The sequence below is a fragment of the Haliaeetus albicilla genome, chromosome 19, assembly GCF_947461875.1.
Source record: "Haliaeetus albicilla chromosome 19, bHalAlb1.1, whole genome shotgun sequence".
Classification (NCBI taxonomy): Eukaryota; Metazoa; Chordata; class Aves; order Accipitriformes; family Accipitridae; genus Haliaeetus; species Haliaeetus albicilla.
This window is the reverse complement of record NC_091501.1, coordinates 14,561,555-14,584,693: the sequence shown is the minus strand read 5'-3', so window position 1 is coordinate 14,584,693 and position 23,139 is coordinate 14,561,555. Positions and strand designations below refer to the sequence as shown.

The 23,139-nt window shown below is 41.2% G+C and overlaps 1 protein-coding gene across 14 annotated transcripts in view; it reads right to left on the bottom strand.

Moving 5' to 3' along the window:
• CALD1 (caldesmon 1) overlaps window positions 1–23,139 on the bottom strand; it is a 199,530-nt gene that overhangs the window by 36,457 nt on the left and 139,934 nt on the right. The window contains exon 1 of one of the 14 annotated variants that reach the window (XM_069807773.1): window positions 19,940–20,190. The exons of the other annotated variants lie outside the window; for them this stretch is intronic. Within the exon in view, the coding sequence (XP_069663874.1) occupies window positions 19,940–19,986 (47 nt within the window). The 5' untranslated portion in view covers window positions 19,987–20,190. Of the gene's footprint in view, window positions 1–19,939; window positions 20,191–23,139 lie in introns of those variants that run through there. 14 annotated transcript variants of the gene reach the window in all.

Below are 23,139 nucleotides of genomic sequence, written 5' to 3'. Positions count from 1 at the left end.
ATTATTATTATTATTATTATCTGAATTATGACAGCACTGAAATTTCCTGATCAAGCTCAGGGGCTTGCTACAATAGGCAATTTATAAAGATGGGGGAAGGTCTGGTCCGTGTTCTAAACAGTGTATATTCTGATTAAAGAGAAACTTCATAATTTGTAGCACTACCTGCCCTCAGTGAGTCGTAGGCTAAACTCGATGAACCTAAATTATTTTTCATTTCTCACCGGGGTAGAAAAAAATGCCTAATTTAAGCTGGATCACGTTACTCCATTCTAGAGGAGGCAGGGAGAAAGAAGAGCTGTGGATCTGAGCTTTGACTCCATCTCAAGGGTGTCAGAAATAGGTGAAAAATTTCCAAAGAGGACAAAAGCTTTTAAGATTAGATTTTTAACTTAAACATGCAGCCCAGATCTACCTCTTCTTTCCCCCATGATTCACTCAGATGCCAGTCTGTCTTCCCTTTCTCCTGCCTGCAAAACCACCTTGCATTCATGGCACTGCCCTCCCAACACATATCTCAATTAGATGCAACTGTACCTATTCAGCAAGGTCTTTCCCACACCACTTTGTTATCTAGAAGCCTTTACATCTATTACAGATTGATTTTCTCTGTGGCCCACCCCAAGAAATGAGTTCATTCATCCTGTATTAAACTGCTGCACCTCCACTTGCAACCTAACCTACTTCTAAGACCTTCACCCTTCATTACCTAACACCACAGCAGTTGAAGTGACATCTGTTGACTTGTGTATCTCCAAATTGATGGCAGATGGAGGATGTCAGTAAAACGTCCCTGATAACAAATTTCACTGCCAGACTGAGTCTATAGAAGCTGCATTTGTTGGCCTTCTGCGCTTTTAGAAAGCCTTTCTATTTACCCAGGCTCTTCCTGAAAGGATGGGCGGGGTGAGGATGGAGCCTGTTATAATACCCACTGAGGAGTGCTCTTTGTGTCACTGTTGATATTCGGTCCCATTTTATTTATGATTGCATATGTTTTTAATTTTTTTATTGTTCACTTAATTTGTGTTATGATAGGCATGCTTCAAAACGTGGATATAAACAACTGATCTATCTTCACCTCAAAAAACCATAACAAATGCACATGCTTCCAGAGGATTATGCCTCTGCCAAGCTTTGCGTGTCAAATGTCAGCTGTATTTTGTTCAAGTTATATCTAAAAATGTGGTGAATGGTGGGGGTCAGTTGTGGGAAAAACTGTTTCTTCTAATCATTTCTCCATAATTCAAGAAGAGCTGCCAGCATTCTGCTCAGACCTGCTCAAGGAGGTTCACTTTTATGAGGCAACGAGCAGAATTTCAGTCCAAAATGCTCATGTTTCAAAAAGATGTAGTGAGTGAAAACAGGGGATTATGCTGGAGACATGCAGACATGCCACCACAGTTCTCAGTCCAACGTTGTGCATGAATGCTGATATTAACACCCATATTTTTCACATATTTCTCAATTTGACATGCACCATTTTTTTTTCCACATCGAATGTATGAGACACAAGTGGATAAAATTAACCAATGGCTGGAAATTAAACCCAGACAAATTAAAACTGGAAATGAAGCACATGTTTTTAACAGTGAGGGTGATTAAATATACAAGAAATGATGAAGCATCCATCTCTTGCATCTCCACATTAAGATGGATGCCTTTTTGGAAGTTATACTACAGTAAAATACCAATTCTTGGGCTCATTATAGACATAACTTGGTGAAATTCCATTATCTCTTAGGTATGGAAACTTAGACTAGATTATACAGTAGCACCTGCTGGACTTACACACTACAGTCTTCCATTTACAGAAGGGACATGCCTTCTCATTCTGCTCATAATTTATCTCTGTCTTACAAATATTTTTACTCTTTTCACCCACACATTCTCCAGAGCTACACAGCCTATACTCCTGAGCAGGCAAATTACCCAGATATCCACATAGTTCTCTGGGAAAAATAGAGATACTAACACACCTTTCAATGTATTCCCTTCTCATTTACATCATTTTCATACTGTGTGTTTCTAATATCCTTCCTTATTTTTCATAGCTCCAAAGAGTTAAAGGATTATAAATTTTCTGCTGGGTAACCACTTATTCAATGGGTTAGCAGAAGAACATTCTTTCTGTCAGATCAGGCATCCTTAATTTCCTACCATACTTTTAGAAGCCTTTCTCGTACTTCAAACATCGATCTAAAATACCCCAAAAATAAAACAATACGCATTTTAACAACTAATTTTTTGTTTCCACTGAGGAAAATCTTTAGATTATTTACATTGGTTAAGGATCTGGCTGTGAGATTGTTATGTTTGCATGACAAAACAATTAAGTATGGGAAAGAAAAGGTCTTCTGAGAGGTCCAGCTTGTGTACATTCTTCTTTATGGTTTCTTTCCTTTTGATGTTTTTGACATCTAGGTTTCTTCACAGGTACGGAAAAAGTAGGTACACTCATCCCTTTAACAGTCTGATTCTAAAAAACTAAGGTGCCAGCAATCCACATCGAAGAATGAAGTAATAAAAAGTGATATGCAAGCCAACAACCACAAGGGAAAATGACTCCATACTGACAACAAAAATACTTGGTGACTACCAAGTAATTCTTGCCAAAAGTAGCCAGGGATTTTATTTCATTGCTGAAGATGGCACTGAAGCCTCTAAGACAGATCTCGGCTTCCCACATTACTGGTTTCTGTTGAAAATGTAAGTCTCAGTTGTGTAGATGCCCAGGATTTCCAAAGCCTTGTCTCATTTCTTGCAGTTCCCTGCTCATAACAGCACTGTTGCTTTGGTTTTAGATTCAAGCCCTAAAACCTGGGCCTCGCAGTTAGAGGCAGTCTGTAACATCACTGCGTCATTCTGCACAAAGGCAGAATGACTCATGCACGCGCCTATGTTTTTTTTTCTTTCCTCATGGCTGAAAACTGATGATCTGTTTCATAATATGAAATGCAAGCAGATTCTCCAACCACATTCAAATAACACTGGTAAATCGCCTCCGAGTACCTCAGCACAAATCACACACAGGGCTGCTAACATGAAGGGTAAAAACCTTCAGCTACTGAAACAATGTCAAATTTGCCTCCAACATATTATATTTAGATAAAAGTGCTTGTTGGAAATGTCCCAGGGAAAAGCATGTAATTCTCTCAATATGTGAAGTCTGTAATGCTCTGCAGTTTTACTTCATCCACAATAGATTTGACATTGACCTGTCAGTGAGCAGTGTGGTATATTTAACCTGTTTTAATTTAGAAGTTACACATGAAAAGAAAAAAAAATAACTGGGCAGAAAACAATAATTGGCCAAGTACCTTCTAGCTGATAAGTATTACTTTTTTAGTGCTTTCCTTGAAGCTTAGTGGAATTCACCCAGAAATCTGTTTCCTTGGTGGATGACAAACATGCAGAAAAGTGTACAAAACAAGCTTACTTTTTCAAACTTAAAAAAGTGGGAGAAAAACCCAATCACTGTGCATACCACTGTGGTTGATGTGGTATTTGTTGACTCCGTAGCAAATTGCTTTCTGCTTGCTGCCACCACCTCTAGTTTCTAGTGCTTTATTGTATATAAAATCCAAAATAATTTATGCCACAGCCTTATCCAGTAATATTTCAGGCATATGACTTGAGAATAACGGGCCTTTTGCCCAGCTGAGACATAAATAAGGACTTACAGGATTCACCCCGGAATATACAATCCACAATTGCTACAAAGCCAAATCAGGAATTTTCTTTCTTGTGGTTTTGGGCCCCTGTATTCAATGTGGCTTTCAAGACAGTTTTATACCTCAAGTTGCTAGCTTACTGAATGTATGCAAAGTTAAAAACCCTAACTGACATGACTGAGAGATTTAGTCAAGAAAGAAGGAATTAAAAATGAAGACAGACATAAGCATTTGTAATTTAGAAAAGCTCCCCTGCATATTGAGAATTGTGGTCTTCCTAGAAAATATGCAAGAGAGTTGAGGAATGAAACCTACATTTTCTTTACAGGCACCTTTAGGCAAACTGATGTCTCCAATGTGTCATGTTCAAGTTACAAAACTCTGTATTTCCTCCAAACATCTTTTTAACACATACAAAATTCATGTTGCCATCTACAATATCTATCAGAGATCTTTAAATGAAGGCAAGGGAGGGAAGGAAGGCTTGAGGAGGACTTTTGTTATTGGGCCATTTTCTCATCCTACCTAGTCATGTCATTAAACTATGACACTGAGGTAGGTACAGGCACGGATGGTCACCCCATCAGACAGCCTGTGGGGAATCTGGAGCAAAAACACACAAGGAACTCTGCAGCTTTATGGGGAAGAACCTGAACAAGAGCACAGGACTGTTTTTCATGGCCCAACAGCAATTTTTCTCTATATATATTTTATAAGCATATATATATATATAATATATCTATATTCTCAGCAATGAATAGGAAAAACAGTTCTTCTTTCTATTTAAGAATAAAAAACTCACATCACATGCAATATATTTTTTCCACCAGAGCTGGAGTGGAAATTGTGTTGTCATTAGGAAGTGGAGTTTTTTCTTTTATTCAAGCACAATAATTATAATCCATTTCAAGAGGATTCCAATTACTATTGTTCACTTTCCCTATACCTATAGCAATGGTCTGGTTTTGCCAAGTTTTCTGATGTAACCACCTCCCTTTAAACACAAGAGAATGCTATTATTGAACAAAGCCTTATCTCCTCCAGCTTGGACTCCCAAAATGCAACTCAAAGTTGCAGATTAAGCAGAACAGGGTCCATCTTAGTCCTGTACCTGAAGGATATACTTTGAGACAGGTAAACTAATGAAAAAAGAGGAGGCAAAATACAATGGATTCAGCTTATTTGTTAGACTGATATAAGTACCTTCCTGCTGAATTGCACTTTTGGGTTTCTTGTACTTGGGATTAGGGTGCAATAGCAACTTCAACATTTTTTTTATGCCAGGCTTTTTAAAGCATCCCAGTGTTTCTTCCTAATGGTTCAATTCTGAGGGCAGCAATGGCGAGAAGCAGACCTTCCAGACAAGCCTAGCTACTGTAAGCACAGTAGCTAGGTGAGCTAAAACCAGACTTACAGACCATGGTGCTCAGAGTACAGACTGCTTCCACTCTAGTGTAGCTACAGCAATGACAGAAACAAGGGATATTTAGCAAGGTTTCACTATAGAAACAAAGGCAAGGAGACTGGATGAAAGGAGAATTGGCTTTCACTCCTCTGTGCTCAGTGTCCTGTTTAGCCCTGTAACTGCAGCAGGTAATGTTTTCTAAAGAAAAATGTTTAAACTTTTTTTAAAAAAAGATTATTTTTGGTGTTATTTTTTTATTCCAAAACAGTGTGCTGTATCCTCCCAAATTAGCAAAGAATAAAGGTGCTATTTCAGGAAAACACAAACTAAATTATTATAAATTATGTATGTATAGCTGACCTGGAAACGCAGCCTTCAATTTCATCAGCTTCTCTACTTTCACCCTGGTTACCTGGTTTGAAGGCTTGTTTAATCAAGCACACTAGGAAATAGCGAACCCATTAACAAACCAATGCTTACATTTCATTCCCTCCACAAAGATTAATAGGATTGCTGCATGTTAAGAGCATTGAATTTTAAAAGTAAGTGCAGGACCACGAGGATAGGTCTCATACATGAGAAGCTGCTTTAGTGTCAACTGGTACTTGCTCCACTGAATATCATATAAGGACAAACACTAAAAAAATTAACTCAGAGAATCACTGGATTGATTAACATCCAAATCAATCTCAGTCATACATTCTAATACTCCATCACCATGCCCAATCTACTCAAAATCAACTTCCAGCATGTATCTATTCACCACTCACCCTGCCAAAACAAGGTGTGAAATTTGAGATGAAACATGGCTTTAGTTTTTGAAGATGACAAATCTTCTCTGTGAGCAGAATCCCCTTTTGCACTCATGCTTTTTCTTCACTTGCCTGCCAGGTTTCGCAGGGTGTAATGAGGAACCAGGGGCCAGACTCTACACTGGGTGAATCCTAAGGGGAAAAAGTTCACAGCATCATGTTGATGGATATCAGGGACAACATCCACCAATAGGGCTGGACCCAACTTGAAAGGAGTTATTTCACCTATCACTGAAATGCAGCCCCATGTAGGTGGATCAACATGTAGGCTACGGCTATGGCTCCGTAACCAAAACATCCATCTCTGATTTAGGACTGACACTGAAATTGATTATGGATTTGAATAAGACTGGGACAGAGAACCAGTGAGGCAGGAAGGAGGAATGTGGAAGCAGGGATCCATACTGACAAATCAGGCTGATTTATCTGAAAAAAGGCTTAAAGTTATCATCTTCTCAGGGAACAGAAAGGAACATACGTTTGGGTTGAGTGCTTAAGGAATTTACATCTCCCTTGTCCTGGGAGTTTGATCCTTTCAGACTGGGGCTGTAGAAAGGGCCTGGACTGAGGCATCTCCCTGAGCTGGGGAGGGGAAGAGAAGAGAGACAGACAGCAGCAATGAATGAGGACCTTCTATCCCTGCAGGGGCATGAGAGGGCGAATGGAGAAAGGTTGATGGAGAAATATTCGGAGGACAGGGAAGAGGGAAAGAGATCTGTTGGGGAATAGCAAGGACAGCAAAAGCACCAGGACTGGGTAGGTGGCTCTGCTGCCAACATCCAGCATTGAGCCAGGTTCACACAGCTGTCCAGGGCCCGGAAAGCCAAAACACCATGACTGACAGAATGGAAACTGTAAGATAGTGGGTCATGATTACCTAGACTACATGTCACTCAGTAACTCTTCAGCCTTGCCTGAAATGTTATGTGATCTGAAATGCCTACAAATGGTCAGAACCCGCTATTTTTATTGCTCGATACATCAAAAGTATGGGTGTTAACATTAGCCTAGCATGGATGTTAGCATTAGCCTGGGCTCTGTGAAGCATCAAAACTCCTCTGTATTTCCCAGTTAGAGATTTTAACTAAATGACTATTGCTCAGAGCCAGACAGGTCCCTGAAGATGTCTGCTGGAGCTTTCAGAAATACAGCAAAGACTGTGCTGCACGAACAAAGTACAAGGCATATATTTGCACACAGGGAGCCTGGAAAAATAATTTTACCAGATAATCATTCAGATAATCATAGAATAATCTTTTTTTCATCCACTCTTCCCGACACAAGATATGCAAGAGGAGGACACAGCCTTAACATACCCCAGCAGACTAAATATTGAAATAAATGCTGCAAACAGGAAAGCAGCTGAAATGTAAGAGCAGAACACGCACCAAAACAGAGTGGACTGTGAAGCCTTATGCTAACTGAAATAAACCACTTGAGGAGGGATATGGCATATGGTGAATGGGAAAAAAAATTAATGAAAATCAGATGTCTCAAAGTTTTCTGGAACCGATTCCCCATGCACACAACTCACGGATGCTGTGCAGGTGCAGATTTGGTTTCAAGGGAAATTCATGGCTGTTCACTTTTAACATGGACAAGCATCTGTCTCTTTCTCAGGTGTTTAAGAAACCTACTGTCAACAGCCAAGGTGATTAGGAGACATTTTCAGTGAGACAGCAGAGGAATTATGAGTGCAGATCCTGTCATTTGCTAACAGGATTAGGGGCAGATACATTCCATGCATCTCTCCAAAAGCTAATCCTGATGTGTCTTTCACCTTCATGGAAGTTAAAAAACCCTTCCATAAAACAGGCCCGTACAGATATGCAAGGTCACGTACAGCACTTTGAACAGCACACTAATATTACAATGATTTGCAGACATCATATAACGGCATTGTGCAATTTAAACAACTGGAGGTTTGAAATGCAGCCGTTGCAACTACACCCGCATAAACACAATAAAATAGCCTGGGTTTATCCTTTCAATTAGTTTTCCCTTAGATATGCCTGGTTCCCCTTACATTGCTCCACTCTGATCCTTATTCCAGGAGAAGTTACTTGTAAGAATCTATCAAGCAACTCACTCTGTGTAAACTATTGGAGAAAGTCTGTGGAAAGCTGAGTTCATGAGAGCTGATCAATCACACTGAAAATGCAAATCTAAAAGCCACTGTTCTTTAAAAAGGGTAAAAAAACCCTTTTCACAGAACTCTACTGTCCAAGAAAAACCTCTCCCATTTCAAAGATTCGCTAATAAATTATCTACAAGTTATGTTATTCACAGAAAATACCTAGATAAAAACTAGGAAATGGAAGAAAATAACAACTTGCTTGCCCTTTAAATGCCCATGGTCTGTGAACTTCCAATGGGACATATGCAGCTGTTAGAGGCATAAGACACCTAACAGAGAAACTGCCCTGTGGAGATACTGTGCCAGAGTAAGGGGCTTTTCTGCAATACACAGCATGTTTCCAAATCACAAAAATTATGGTGCTTTTTTTTTTTATTTCAATTTCTTTCCGGAATGGCAGTTCCACATAGGGAACCAGTCTGTAATAACTATTGCAAAATGCTTTATACTGTAGCATCCCCACACAGATGAGCTCTGCATGGACACAGGGAGCTGAGTGGTAGTGCCAGTTGTACTTTCACAGCAAGTTACTGATCAGGTCCTGTTGGTTCTTTGGCAAATCTTCCCCAGCCACAAAGCCATCCTCTGCCCTACCTGGTCAGCCTCCCCCCAGCCCCTTCTGTGTTTCATGTTCAACAGGTACAAACCCTGGCCCCAAGCTTTCCAGTCGTTTTCCCAGCTCCAGCCTGTCCAACAGGAAAAGTACTTTCACACTCCTCCCGCATTGGAACCCAGGTTGCAGGAGAGGGTAAGCAGCACTAACCTGGGCTGGACCTATGAGTTCTGGGTTGCTTCCAGACAGCAGGGAGTGTGCCCTTGTTGGAGAGCACGGCATTACGTCGTGTTGTGATTGTCCTTGCCTCTGCATACCACGACCAAAGCACTGGTCCCCAAAGCATCAGTTTGATGTCCCATAACTTATACTTTCTTTTATCTGCATTTCATCATAGTGCTAAAAGAAATGGCAGGTGAGTCCAAGGCAGCAAAGGTGAAGGAGCAAAGCAGATGGAACTATAGAAGAGTGTGACCAACAGTAGAAGGAAAGTGAGAAGAGGTGGGCAACAAGGTGGGGAGGATAGCAAAGGGCTGCCATGGTAAGAAAGCAATACGGCTAATGGGAACAGACTGCAAGTGCAGGCAAAAGAGAGTCTAATTCCAAATGTGAGAAGAGACAAGAGATGGTAAGTTTCCATTACCAAGAAGCAAAGCCTTTTTACCGATTCAACTGACATCTTTAAAGAAAAGGTATTTGAAAAATTCATCATTAAACACACACGCAAATGTTTAAGCCAAGGCTTCTGATATAATCCATTACATTCCAGGAGTGAATGCAGACTGATGGCTATTTTCCCCTCGTTTTATTAGTACTTGGCACTTGCTAACTTCATTCCATCAAAAGATCTCAACATGCTTTACAAATGTTAATTAATCCTTGCAACCCCTTCCGACTTCCACACGGTGGGTATTATTACTATTATAATGCCAGTTTATGGAACGGAAAACCAGAGACATAGACGAATGTACTACTTTTAGCCTAAGCCACGCAGCAGATAAGATTCTTGCTTTGGCTGCACTACTTCACGCCTGCTCCAAAACCTGTTGAAGCTACCAGGAGCTTTTCCAGCAACTTCCAAAAGGAGTTGTTGCAGGTATGTGCACTCCTTCCTCTGAGGACCATCTCTAACAGCTGCGCTGTGCTGACTTCTATTGCTGTGCCTGAAAGCGTGTGAAAGCCACTGGCAGAATTGATTATCCTGGGACGTTTTTTTGCTGGCATACTGAACAAAGAGACATCCTCCCCTGAGCGCTCTCTGAGCAAGTCATAGCCTGCCTCTCCTCTGCGCAATGCCTTCTGTTGCTAGGTACTTCCAAATCAGTAGTTTACATTTTAAAGAGTTGTGCCTACTGGGAAATGGGAAAGGAAGGGCAAAAAGCTAGTTTAGCCCCAGGGATCTTGCAGCCATGTCACTGCGAAAGCACCTCAAGCTTTGCACAGGGGTCAGCATGCCTTAACACAGCCTGGCACCTTTTTGAAGCACTGGGTTGTGAACCAAGATATACTTAAGTGCCTGAAAGTATGGAAAATGGGGCGCAGGGTCCTCACCCTACCATTGGGAAACAAGAAGTTAGCTTGCTGCCAAACCCTTCTGCTTCTCAAGCTTTAGCAGGTGCAGAAAGCCAACTTGGTGAGGTAGGACTCCCAAAAAGTGACTGAGAAAACACCAGTTCTACACCAGAGAGATTTTGGACCTACAGAAACTGTAGAAGACATCACATGGGAAGGTTTCTGTGCACTATGACTCTCACTGCACCCTCTTCAGTCCCACAGCGTACATGGGACTGACCTGAATGTCAGCCAACCCTTCCAACACTGGCTTTTGCAGGACTTTGTCTTGTTGCAAAGTCAAAATATTTCCTGTCTCACCTGCACTGCAAGACAGAAGAGTGTTTTAGGAAGTCACTGAGACTCTATAACAAGGTATCTGCACAGCAGATGAATCCCTGGAAGTAACACCACCAGAGAACCGACCTTAGACTTGATCCAAACATGCCATGGCTCATCCAAGTACCCTCTTCCCAGCAATCCATAATAACTATTCATATACACACACCAAGCCCATTGCAAGGGAGATGCAATTCAATTTACCCTTTTATGAAAGTTCTCACTGAATTTAAGTCATGCATCCTGAAAGGCACTGGGAGGGGCCAAAACCAAAGCACTGGATAGCAAATCCATATTTAATATATTTTTGTGAAAATATCACATTTGGCAAGCAAGTATTTGGCAATGTGAATTGCAGAATATTTAGCACAATAAAGAATTAGGACAAGCATAAGAGAATTTGAATTCCTACTCACAAAGAGTATGGCCCAACCTGTTACCACACTCAATTTACTGAGATTACTGAATAAATAAGAATATGGTAATCATCTGTCTGAATAAGATAAACTTTAGCAGCTATGAGGTAACAAAAGGGTCTGGGGATCAGCAATCCTCCAAATTGGAAAAATAAGTTAAGCCTGCTTTTAACTGAAGCTAACATGCTGGTAGTTAAAATGCTAAATATGGGATTTAGAAGACTTCATTTGGCCCTACTCTGCTACAGATTCCTGCATGAGATGCTTAAAATCCCTTGTGCTTCAGTTCCCATCTGACTAATGCAAAGGAACGTTCAGTGAAAAAATTATCCATTTGGGGGATCCAGAGGCTAGCATGACGAGTGTTACTTACATCAGTAAGGTATTATAAGACCAGTTGGTCTAATGCAAACACAGGCATAAAACTCAACTCAAACTAGCAATCCTCTGCCAATGAGGTGATCTTGGATGTACTTATGGGTGCTTCCGAAAGCTCAAGATGAGTATGAGACAGCTTACCTGTCAGTGTCAGTGCACAGCTATAAGCATATACAGTTTTTCTGGACCCTTGCCCAAATTTTGCTCAAAATACTCCCATGAAATTACCAAAGATTTGGGAAGCTCCCAGGAAGGCCCCACTACCTACTTTCTTATGTTACAGAGAAAACTTCCAAATGCTTTTCTTCTCTATTTCAGCTTCCCAGCAGCTTTTCCAGTTCCCTCTCCAATTTCTTCTCACATTCCAGGCAGCCCCTGTCACTCCTTACCTAATGGCATTTTAATGGGTGTCTCCATCTTCTTCCTCCAGACCTGTGAGCCATACACCTTAAATTGTCCCAAGCCTGAACCTCCCTACTGCCTACCCTTGCAACACTATCAGCCTTTACAGGACTCTGGCTCTCACTGAAATGATGTCACACATCTTGAGAAGTGCTGGAAGGGACCAAAAGCCAGGCACTAGGCACTAAACAGCAAAATCTCTGCTTGCTATAATCTTGTGAAAACCATAATTATATCCTTTTGGGGGAAAGAAAACACATAGGTATGATTGCCAGGGCAGAACAGCACAAGAAACAACTAGCACACAGAGAATGTAACAGAATCAAATATCATTTCATAGGTTCAGAGCACCCACCTTTCTAAGTTCAGGGGCTATAAGCATAGGACTGGCTGGGAAGTACCAAGCCAGATTTTGTCTCCTACCTGATCACTCCACAGGGTGCTGGATGAGTTTGAAAGAGAGAGAACGATGCAGGAAATCAAGTAAGGAATTAACCCCATGGTTATCCCAAAATTACAAAGGACCCAGTGCAGCTCTCAGATATGCACAAAACAGGAATATTTGTCCTCAGCTGGATGGGCTGCAAATTAGCGTTAATGCACATGCTGTCAGTGGGAAGCCATACAGATAAGGACTGGCAGGAATACCAAGATAGCATTGCTACAGTGTTAAGAGAGCTTTTTAGTATGTTGGCAAGTCTTGAGGAAAAGCTGCATTTAGAGAACTTCAAAACTGTTTTGCTACAGCCTTCATGGCAAATATAACAAAGGAACTAGAAGAAAGTTAGTCCTCAGCCTTAATCTTTCTAACTAAAGTAAAAGTTTAGCTAGCTTTGGAAGCAGATGTGACCTCTGCTAATTGGGCTTTGGGGCTTTTTCAAATCCTGAGGAAGAAAACTGCTGACATGATGTGTCTGACCACTCCTGTTCCAGGAGGAGTCAGATGACTAAGGCCAAGCTGCACAACACCATCGTACACACCCAGAATCCATGCCAGTGATCTCCCTCTTGCAGAAGCGCAATCCTAAAAATCTCCTGCTTCACAGAGGAAAGATGGGTGTTACACAAAATACACAAGGCTGTTATTCAACACTAGTTTAAAAATGTGATGTTATTTTTGAAGAAATTAGTATGCAAGAGAACACAGTTTGGTTGGAACATGTCATTCGGGCTTTGCAAAGTATCTTATAACAGTAGCAAGAGAGAGCTGAAAGGAAAGAACTAAGAAAGTGGGAAAGGAAGCACATGGCAAAGGAGACGCTACTGTAGCCCACGGGAGCTGGAAAGCCAGGAACACCTTGGAAATGAACAGACTATAAAGGTTCCACCATGGCCATGTCAGTGTGTGATGCTGATCCACATCATCTGCAGATGCTGAAACGTACAGTGTATTGAGCCTTGTGAGGCTCACCCATGCCATGATGCTACCGCTGAGTTACAAACTCCACTAACCACCCCTCCCCCCCCAAAACCCCCAAAACACAAAAAAACCCGAACAACAAAAATCTGTAATAAGGATTGTGCCAGGACAGCAACAGTTGGGATGCTACAGAGTACTTCTGTAATTACACTGAAGCAACTCCAGTGCTGAACGTATTGCAGATGGAATTTGGCAAGCCAAAAATCCTGTTCAGAAACATGTAATATATTTTTATGGTTTAAAAAATCTGCAGGCAATTTGGCTTCAACAAACTGAACAGAAGCCAAAATCTCACATCCTGTAGTGACAAGTGCATTGGTCTCAAGGACACACCTCTAGGACAGGTGTCCACATTTCTTAGGGTATCGGGAAAAGGAAAACAAGTGCACATCGATGCTTCCGCTGCTTTCTCAAATTTTTGAAATGTACAGCATGCCAGTTAGCAGATACTTTCTGAATAAGGTTTTAAGCTGTCTGGAACAAGAATCATCTTTTTTTGTTATGCAATACAGCAACCTTTACCTGGAGGACCCACAGGAGAAGCAGATCCTCCTAAGCAGAAGTGTAAAGCAGATTGAAAGTGATCTGAAAAAGATTCAGAGTTCAGAATCAAAACTGCTTGCACAGAGTTAATCCTCCCTGGTTGGCATGCCAGGTTCTGCTGGAGTCGCTCTTGCTCACGAGACTCTGAATATTTCTCACTGTTGCTTAGTCAAGGTATATGAAAAGGTAGTGGATAGAAACTAAAAAAAGAAGACAACAAAATTAGCCAAGTCCCTGATCTTCAAGAGAGATTCTGACTTTGAAGAAGGGTCTTAATACAAATAGGCATCAGAAAAAAAAACACCTACCAACGCCCAAAAAAGTGGTTGTGCAGCAAGCTTTTGGGAGTAGCCTACTCCTAATGGTGCATCTGTATGTTTTAATGCAAACTGGTACATCCAATCCCTGCTACTAGGGCTGTGTATTTTTCCTTTCTGCTTTATTATCATCCAAGTTTATCTTTCACATCCTTTGCCTACGGTAAGCTAACCTCAACAATAACAGGATACCTACTCTATGGTGGGGGGGGTGGAAAGAGGAAAAAATTGCTTCACAAGTGACAGTCAAACTTATAATACTTCTAAGAAAACAAATAAGCAAGTGATGGAGAAAACTGGGTGTTTAGTGACTATGTTAACTGTTATTCCTCCTACACTCAAAGAACCACACCAGAGCACCAGGTGGGAAGGGGTCAGCCACTTTACATCACTTTTGGTCTCCTGGTGCAGCACAGAGTGAATTTAAGCAGAGCTGATACTTGGCTTGATATTTCAGTTACCAAGAGACAAACAGAGACTGAATAAGGGAAGAATTTAAATACCAGCTTCTGCCCTCACTTGAAACTTTACTCATCATAACTCAGTTTAAAACCCCAGGAACTATACTGACTTCAGATCTGAAGCCTGTATGTGAGCCCAGGATACGTTACTCATCTCTGGAATTCAATACGGGCCTTCAAAGCAATTTGAAAGAAAAACAGCTGAGCAATTTAAAGCATCAACTAAACCTTGTAGTTAGTACTTTTCTTCAATGACAGATTTTTGAGAAGAGAGATACTGGATTGTAATACCTCCGACTAAAGTGTGATTCTTCTGACAACTTCACAACCTGTTTAAATGCTTTAGATGTAGAACAACCCATACGGAAAACTGTGTTCCAACGTGCCCGCTGTTCCCTAAAAAGGTGATTACAGTATGGCACTGTTAGACTTGCAAAAAGTTCTCATTACCACATCCAGTTTGTGTGTCAGAGTGAGATTTCACAGCAATGTTGAACACTTGTGAAAAAGAGAAGGAAGCGGGGAGGGAAAGGCAAAGGGAGGTGTGGGGGAAGCCCTCCCTGACTGTCTACTCTGCAAAGGATTTGAACTGCAGAAAAGAGGAACTATGTCAGCAAATGCCAAACCAATGTGATACCTGCCAAACCGCACCTTATCCTTCTCAATCAGCAAAATTCATCCGCTGCCTGATTTCTCTTACCTCACCAATAAAGGGCTAGGTTTTTTTCCCTTATTAGGACAGTCTCCGTGCTGTAAAATTCTGGCTCTAATAAGTGGCTTTAACAATATGTGCTGCACATCAGCACAAAAAGAAAGCAACTAATAAAAATAAAACACAGAAGAAGAATAAAAGGGCTGAGTCCTAAATTAAAAGGGACGACATCAGCTTAGTTCAGGCTCCAAAATTTGATCATAGATTTTATGAAATGGAGAATTAAAATTGGAATGGATAAATGTATGAAGGCTAACATTATACAGTATATAATTATAAACTTGGCCCTGCAGCTACTTATACATGTAAGCAGCCTTACTGAAGTCAAGGAGACTTTTTTACTACACTTAAGTGCTTACACATCTCAAAACATAAATCAAATGTCTGTACATGAAAATAGTGCAAAGAAAGGCTTTTTAATGTTTTCTTTAACAAAATAAAATGCAAAAGGAGTGAAAAGTTACAGTCAGGTCTCCGTGTTTCAATCATTTCAACGATTGATGGAAGTGTTTTTATTGGTTGGATTTTTAAATGTATGGTTTTGCTTTATCTCGTTTACTGCATCTGCATTATATAGACATGTATGCATATATATGCACAGAAGAACACAGAGGGCCTAAAATAATCACAGAGAATTTACCTCGTTCTTTTGAACCTTCTTGTTTTACTCTGAACTGGGAACAGGATGGATGGGAAGGCCTGGGACTGCAGGTTTGGCAGGAAAGGGAAAGGCAGGAGTATGAAGAAGCAGGATGAAGTTCTGCCACCTCCATCCCACACTGGTTGAACACCTATGCCAACAGTGTGGCTGTGGAGGAGCTATCTGGGTTTAAGATCTGCACTAACAATGAATTTTCCAGTTTTGCTGAAGCAGAAGAAAAAACCCTTGTCAGAGTGAAATGATATGGAAAACGTTCAGGGCTATTTTAATTCAGCCTGAAACAAGATGGCAAATCCTTCATCCAAGTTTTTTTCCTTTAACTTTTCTCTTTAAAATGTAGGTCAACTTGAATCAAAAGATTAAAAAAAATCAGAATGTTTTATTTCAAAAAAAATATTGCAAAGATGCAGCTCAATAATTTTTTATTTAGAAAATGTAAAAAAAAAAAAAGCACTTTAATTCTAAAAATTATTTCCTCTTGTTTTCCTTTAGACAAAGCTAATCTCAGAAACCTGATATGAACTCCCAACCAGTTCTGCTCTGCCCAGAACCCTCCCAATTTTTCTTGGTTTTGCTAAATTTACCTTTAATCAGAAACAAGTCTCACAGCTCATTGCAGGCATTTGGATTCACAGAGAGCAGTACCAGGTTGAGTGTGGTATCTCTCACCACTGTCCTGGCTTGAACCAAGGCTTGGGCAGGGTGGAGAATTCAGCTCCGGGTTTTCATGAAACTCTCCAGAGTTACTTGCTCTCTTACAAAATCCTAGAAATTTGATTCTCACAGAGTCATGACTTCAGACTCAGGTGGATGCCCAAAACTCCATACAGATTAATCCAGCTTTGTGCTCCTGACACCCAATGCCTCACTTATGCTAGAAAAAGAAAAGCATCTTTCACTAAGGCAAGAACGCTGCAAAATCTCAGAGATGTTTCCTTATAGCCCTGTCCTTTCTCTGCCATAATGTTTCTTCCACCAAAGATAATTTCACTCAAAAATGTTTCAGCTCTTCCAGTAAATTTCTTCTGACCCACCATGAGGAAAGTTCCTAAATCTAGCAACAAAATCTTGAACTGGACATTCAGTCTTCAATGGCCACTGTCCCTGTTCGTGTGTAAGCCAGACACCAAAGCACATGGATTTCATTCAGGTGGTGACAACTAATACGTCAAGAATGCTTCATATACATGGAGTATTCTTACCACAGTGTTTAACATAAATATGCAGGTCCACCCACAGATAAACGTATTTGCACCAAAAACACTCACTTACCATCCCAAGTGTTTCAGACTTCATTCCTAAACATCAGGCACTGAACTGCAACTTGGATATAAACATTGGCATTCACAAATGGACAGGACGTTGTAAGAAAAGTGCCTATTTCTTGGCCCATAGTACACTTGTCACTGTTGGGGAAGAGCCACTTTCAGAAATTGACTGGGATTCTTAGCTTTCAAAATGGAGACATATAGGCTCACTACAGGCTAACATCTTTGTGCATCTCATCTTTAGTTACATTACGTCCATCTTATTTTACCTCAGTAATGTAAAAAGGCTGTTACAAATTAAGGATTCAGGCCATTGTCCACTGGAGAACCAGAATGAAAAGCATGGCCAACAGAGAAGACCAGAAAAAAGGAAAGAGATGGCTTTGAGTCAAAATGAAGAGCATTGATTTTTGGAGCAGAATTAACCACATAACATAGCGCCACCAACACTGCTGCTGTCCTGTCTGTGGAGAATTGTCCTCTTCAACCCTTCTCTTCTCCTAACAAAGCTAGCTGTTTAACTGTCTTGAACATCCAGCCAAGAAACAGAAAAGATAACTTACAATATGAAGAAAATGCTGTGAAAGAGTGAACTTCCAACAACCAAACTGCCCACAAACTATCTGTGAAGTTTGAACAAAAGCTATAATTTGCTGGAAGAAAACATTCTACCTGTTGGCAAAGATGACTTCTGCTTTCCCTAGGAACATGCACAGTAAACACTTTAGTTTCCAGCAAAGTGAGCCAATTCAATCCTTATACATTTATTAAGCAGTCTTTATATTTTCAGGCCAACCGGAATGATTTCTTGGCTACGATGAGAGCTTCTGCTTTTAATTTCTAGCGTATCATACGCTAACAGGATTATATTCAGCTATTTAGCAATTACAAAGTTTTCTACAAATTCTACAAGTACACTGAGAGCGTATCTTTAAAAGATGCAGCTGAGATGATCATATAAAGGGGCCATTAGAGGACATTCGCAAGAAGTTAAAAATCACATTGTACCTCATTCAAAACAGTGCAATAACAGCTGCCTCCTCTTCCCTGGAGAGTCTCCAGAGGGTTAATTTATAAGGATTTTAATACTCTCTTTCTTTTCCATTGCAATCTCCTGAGAAGACATGAGCACTTGGAATGATTACGTTATGCCTCAGCCTGGGAAGGGCAGTATTTCATCATGTATTTCACCAAGCAATGCTTTGAAGAAGCCTTTGTGGGTAATGCTAAAGGTGTCTTCCTCGCTTTGTGGCCTGAGGTCACGGAGACGTTTGTTAAAAGGGAATAAATCAGTTTCCAAATTTTGGCCACACATTTGATTCCTGTGAGTCCTCATCAAAGAGAGCTTTGCTTTTCTTCCCCAAATATGCTACTGTGAGTCTTGACAAAAGAAAATCGTGTCTGGTTGTCAAGGTGTGTCTGCCCTTGTTTAGAAGCTGCTACAGGACACAAACCTCCCAAGATACAGGAAACCAACTGTATAATAGCTAATCATGCTTCAAGAAAAAAGGATTGAATTGTTTTCAGTCAGATATAATTTCACTGACTTCAGTGAACTCACTTCACATAACATAATTGTGGGTGCTACAACGTACACAAGCTAGGGCATTCCTCCCAGCACTTGCTCAACACTTTGGAGATACACCAGGCATAAAGTTAGCACACTGCTGGTTCCCTCTCTTGCCCAAAGGGAAGCGGAGAAGAACCTCTCTCAGCAAGGATATCCACTGTTTTCTAGTTTTTTAAGCAAAACAGCCAGACCCTGACAACTAGCTAAACTGGCCCCAATATAGACCAGTGAAAGGGTCCGAAAGTCACCTCAGAGGCTTCAGCCTGGGTCACCGCACTCAAGGCCAGCTCCCCACAGTAGGTATCAAAAGTCAAGGTTTCCACCAGCTATATCAGCACTAAAGTGCCCAGATCTCACCCAGTTCGCCCTCTCCCCTCCCTTGCTTTCCCCTCACACTGGTTGCAGAGAAATTGGTGCTTCGCCACAGCTGCTCCCCGTTCCTGTACAGCAGTACGGGAGGGCTGGCTACCGTGGCTTGTGGCTGTATTCCACCACGGAACAACACAAAACAAACCCATTTGACACGCTCTTAGTTAAATTACTATTTATTGCCCAATTTCTGAAATCACAATGAAGGATTTCAGATTCCTGGAAGGGACTTCTTGGAGGGGCTGAGTTTCAGAAATCCCTGAGCTCCCTCTCCCTCCAAGAGCACAGGATTTCATTCTGGAAACTCCAAAACCAGGCACCCAGAAATCCCAGTTGCGTTTCAAAACCTCTCCCAAATTTTAAACAAAACCCTGATATAAATCACAGGTTTTTAGAAACATAGTAGTGTCCTGTTTCCCACCCCTCAACACATAAAGCAGACAAATAAAAACACAGGACCCAAATAAAGCAGATCATTTCTTTGGCAGTATTACACAGTCTAATTGATTTTCTTCTCTTGCTTCCCTCCCACATTCAGGGATGAATGTGCCATGAGGACTTTATTTACTCAGTGAATTAAGCAATCTGAGTTATGCGAAAGTTTTCACACAAACTATGAAACTTCTGCAAACTTCCCGTTAACAGAACTCCAATTAGCAACCAGTCCTTCCAACATATTCTTCTGCCACTGAACAAGGCAATTTAAATTCTGCAGTTCAGGTAAGAGAAATGCATAAATGCAAAGACTTTTCCTTTAGACAATAGAGCACAATATAGCAAAAAGAGGAGCAAAAGAACCCCGTCTGCATTCAATGCTTATTCCCCAGTTCAACCAGCTTCCCAACTTGTTACACCATTCTGTCCCCCATTCCCATTGCCACCATCCACCACTTCCTACACAACACCAAAAGGCTAAATCCATACAGATATCATAATAAATCGGCAACTCACTTAGAAAGGCTTGACAAGTTCTGCCTGCAGTATGATCTGCTGATCATGTCTGCAGCGTATGAATCAGTGCAAACTGCTGCCAGCTCCAGGGAGCAAATGGACGGATGATCAGGGCGTGGAATGAGATAATAAAAATGCCATTATCCTTTCAGGCATGCGAGACTCAGTGGATGCTCTTTCCACCCCACAGGTTAACCATTTGGTCGGTCCTGTAGCTCCCGTAATGACACACTCTATTTGCCTGTTGTCAAGCTCATTATCTATCTTGTATCCTCCTCCCCTCCCTTCACCCCCCTGTTTTGTGATCATATGATTATTATTTTTTTTACTGTATTCTCTCTAATATATCCTCTTTGCTATGTCTGGGTCCCCAGTTACAGAAATTCCTGCAGATTTCTCAGCTGCTCAACTTGAGCAACAAATGCTTGCTTCCCATTCAGCTTTCACAAGACACGCTTCTGTTTAGCAAGCTTGTCTGAGCACCGAGCAGCCTGAACACTGCACAGAAGTGCCTTCACAAGTATTTGCTTGTAGGAAAGTCACATTCCAGCCTGCCGAGAGATGATGAGGGGAGAGGACCCAAATATAAAACCATGGTCCAGGAAACAGTCCTCCTTTTTGATCGTAAATCATTGCCTAAGCATTTTGCAGGCGCTTGCATCCAGTCTAACTTGTGAAAGGTCAAGCTGGATCAGATAGCTCAAAAGACTGGAGAGCTGATTGCCAAACAGGAACAAATCGGGGGAGGTGGGAAGTAGCTGCAAGCTCAACTGCAGTCAAGGTAAGACCATCTTGTGTTTAGCAAAGAGATTAAAAACAGGGCTGGAGCTAAAGCCAACCTAACAGACTCTCCTCAATGCTCTTCCATCTAATCCAGTGAATGAGGCAGGAAATATAAATGCAAACAAAGTGATTTAAATGGAGGCACCATCAGTTACCACAATTTCACATGCTTGGCTCTCCTACCCCTTTAAGCCTGCATATGTGAGTAAACTGAAACAGCTTACTGTGCAGTCCTGCAGCCATTCCACCCCAGGCTCTGATCTTGTTAAACCTCATAAATTACAAGAGTGGGTGTGGATGGATTAGTACTCCAAAGGGAAATCTCTACGGCAAGCTCGCTTTTCTGTGGGAAGGAGTGTCTAGGTTCAGTAGGTGGCACTCTTACCTTGGAGCGAGCACTGAGGTAATCCGCTCTGCACAAAGACATGGAGAATGCTAGATGTCCAAGGAGGCATCAACCTTGACAGTTTGTTTTTTTATTCAGAGCTTGCAAGAAACCAATGGCTGCACTTTGCTCAGGGGACTGATACTCATTTACGTTCTGCTCAAATCCTGCAGTCAATAAGTGCATTTTATTCCTCCCCAAAACTCCCTCTACAGTTTCAAGGAGATAGATTTTCGTGAAAAGGTAGCAAGTCTGTGCTTTATAGATAGGTTAATGATGCCCATGCAAGAATGTACCGTGCAAGCTCAGGGGTTTTTGCACGCTCAGAAACAGGTCTGCAATATGCCAAGAAGTTGCTACTTTTTCACGTACACTTTCTGCAGATCCAGCCCCTTGTTCTAAAGTACATGTAAAAAAACCATCTTTTAGTGTATAAAATATACAGGAATTCTGGTCTGGAGCAAGGAAGGGCCAATAGTACTGATTGCAAAGGGAGAAAAACATGGATTCCATTTCTGTCATTGCAGAGACATCTGCAAATGAGATGAGGGTGCAGCAGGCAGGCCATCTCCCGTTCTTTTACTCAAGGGACAGAGGGCATGTAAAGCAGTGTGAATGCGTAGAGTCCTTAAAAAATGCTGGTGAGAAGGGAGTCATATTTGCTTTTCCTGGAAAATGCATTTCTACTACTACTACTAGGGAATTACAGAAGCGGAATTCTTCCCTCCAGAAAAGCATTAGTTAAACAAAGATTGTATCGCTGTTCTGCCAAAATGTACATTTTAATCAGATGCCAGATGTAAGAGTTGATGTTTATGAAACTATAAACTGGGTTCCAAGGCAGCCCTACAGATTTCTAATACAGGTCTTTATTTACTACTGTGTCACAGAAACTTTTTTTTCCACTTGAGTGAGTTCTACACTCTTTTCAATCCATCCTGGAATTGCAGTGCTCACAAACAAAACTGTTTCCACACAGGATAAAAATAAAAACAAATTGACTATCCTTTAAAACATTACACTCTACATCTTTGAAGAATAGTTCCAGATTTTTAAAAATCTGCCCCTACTGTCATGCAGATTCTGGCTGTAGATGGCAAATCTGACCTATTTGTTGGGTCATTAGGAACAGGGGAAGCTTCTTGCACTTGTAGTAGACCTCAGAACTGTTTTAAAATGTCCCCCTTAGACTAGAACAGTCATAAGAATCCCAATTTCTTTTTCTTTGCTTTTCCATATAATGTCTTGAACTATAAAAGTCTGGAGGAGACCTTCACTCTAGATGAAACACAATGATTCACATAGTCATCCTATTCTTTATTTGGAGCAAGACTTCTAACACCAAATTGCATCTTCTTGCCCATACCTCTATAGCACTACTGAGAATAGATGTTATTTGCTTACTGATTGAACAATAAGCAATGCTGGTCACGCAAGTCTATCCTCCACACGTGTCATCTTTGCCTGCAAATGAAGAACTGACGATAAATAAGGTGAGCAAATCCCACTTCCAAAGAGTGTCAGCCTTTCTGCCCTTGTCAACAACTGCTCGAAGCACTCTGCAGGTTGGTGTCCCACATATTAATTTTTAATTTGACAGCACTAGAGTTGATTTTTTTTTTTTTCCCCATCCAGAAATTGCTACAACCATGATTTGTCACCCTTGCAAAGCTGCAAGATCAAACGTGCAATTCTGGACACAGGCATGTTAATCCACTGTGTACAGGCAATGAGCATACTGCTAAGCGGACCTGGGCTAACCCATCATATGCGCAGCATACTAATGCACTGGTGAGTGCCCAGGAGGCTTCACCTTCAGCTGTCCTCAAAGCTATGCTGATCATTTAAGTCATAAGGCACATTCAGCTGCAGAACATCACTGTTTTAACAAGAGCTACAGGGACATGTTGTGATTCAGTTTGCAGCACAAAGGAGGGTTCCGCCAAGGCCAACGCGTGCAATGCCAGGCATTCAGCGCGGACCTAGTTTACAGCAATGCAGAACTGGTTCCCCTGAAAGAGGCTGACAGCCA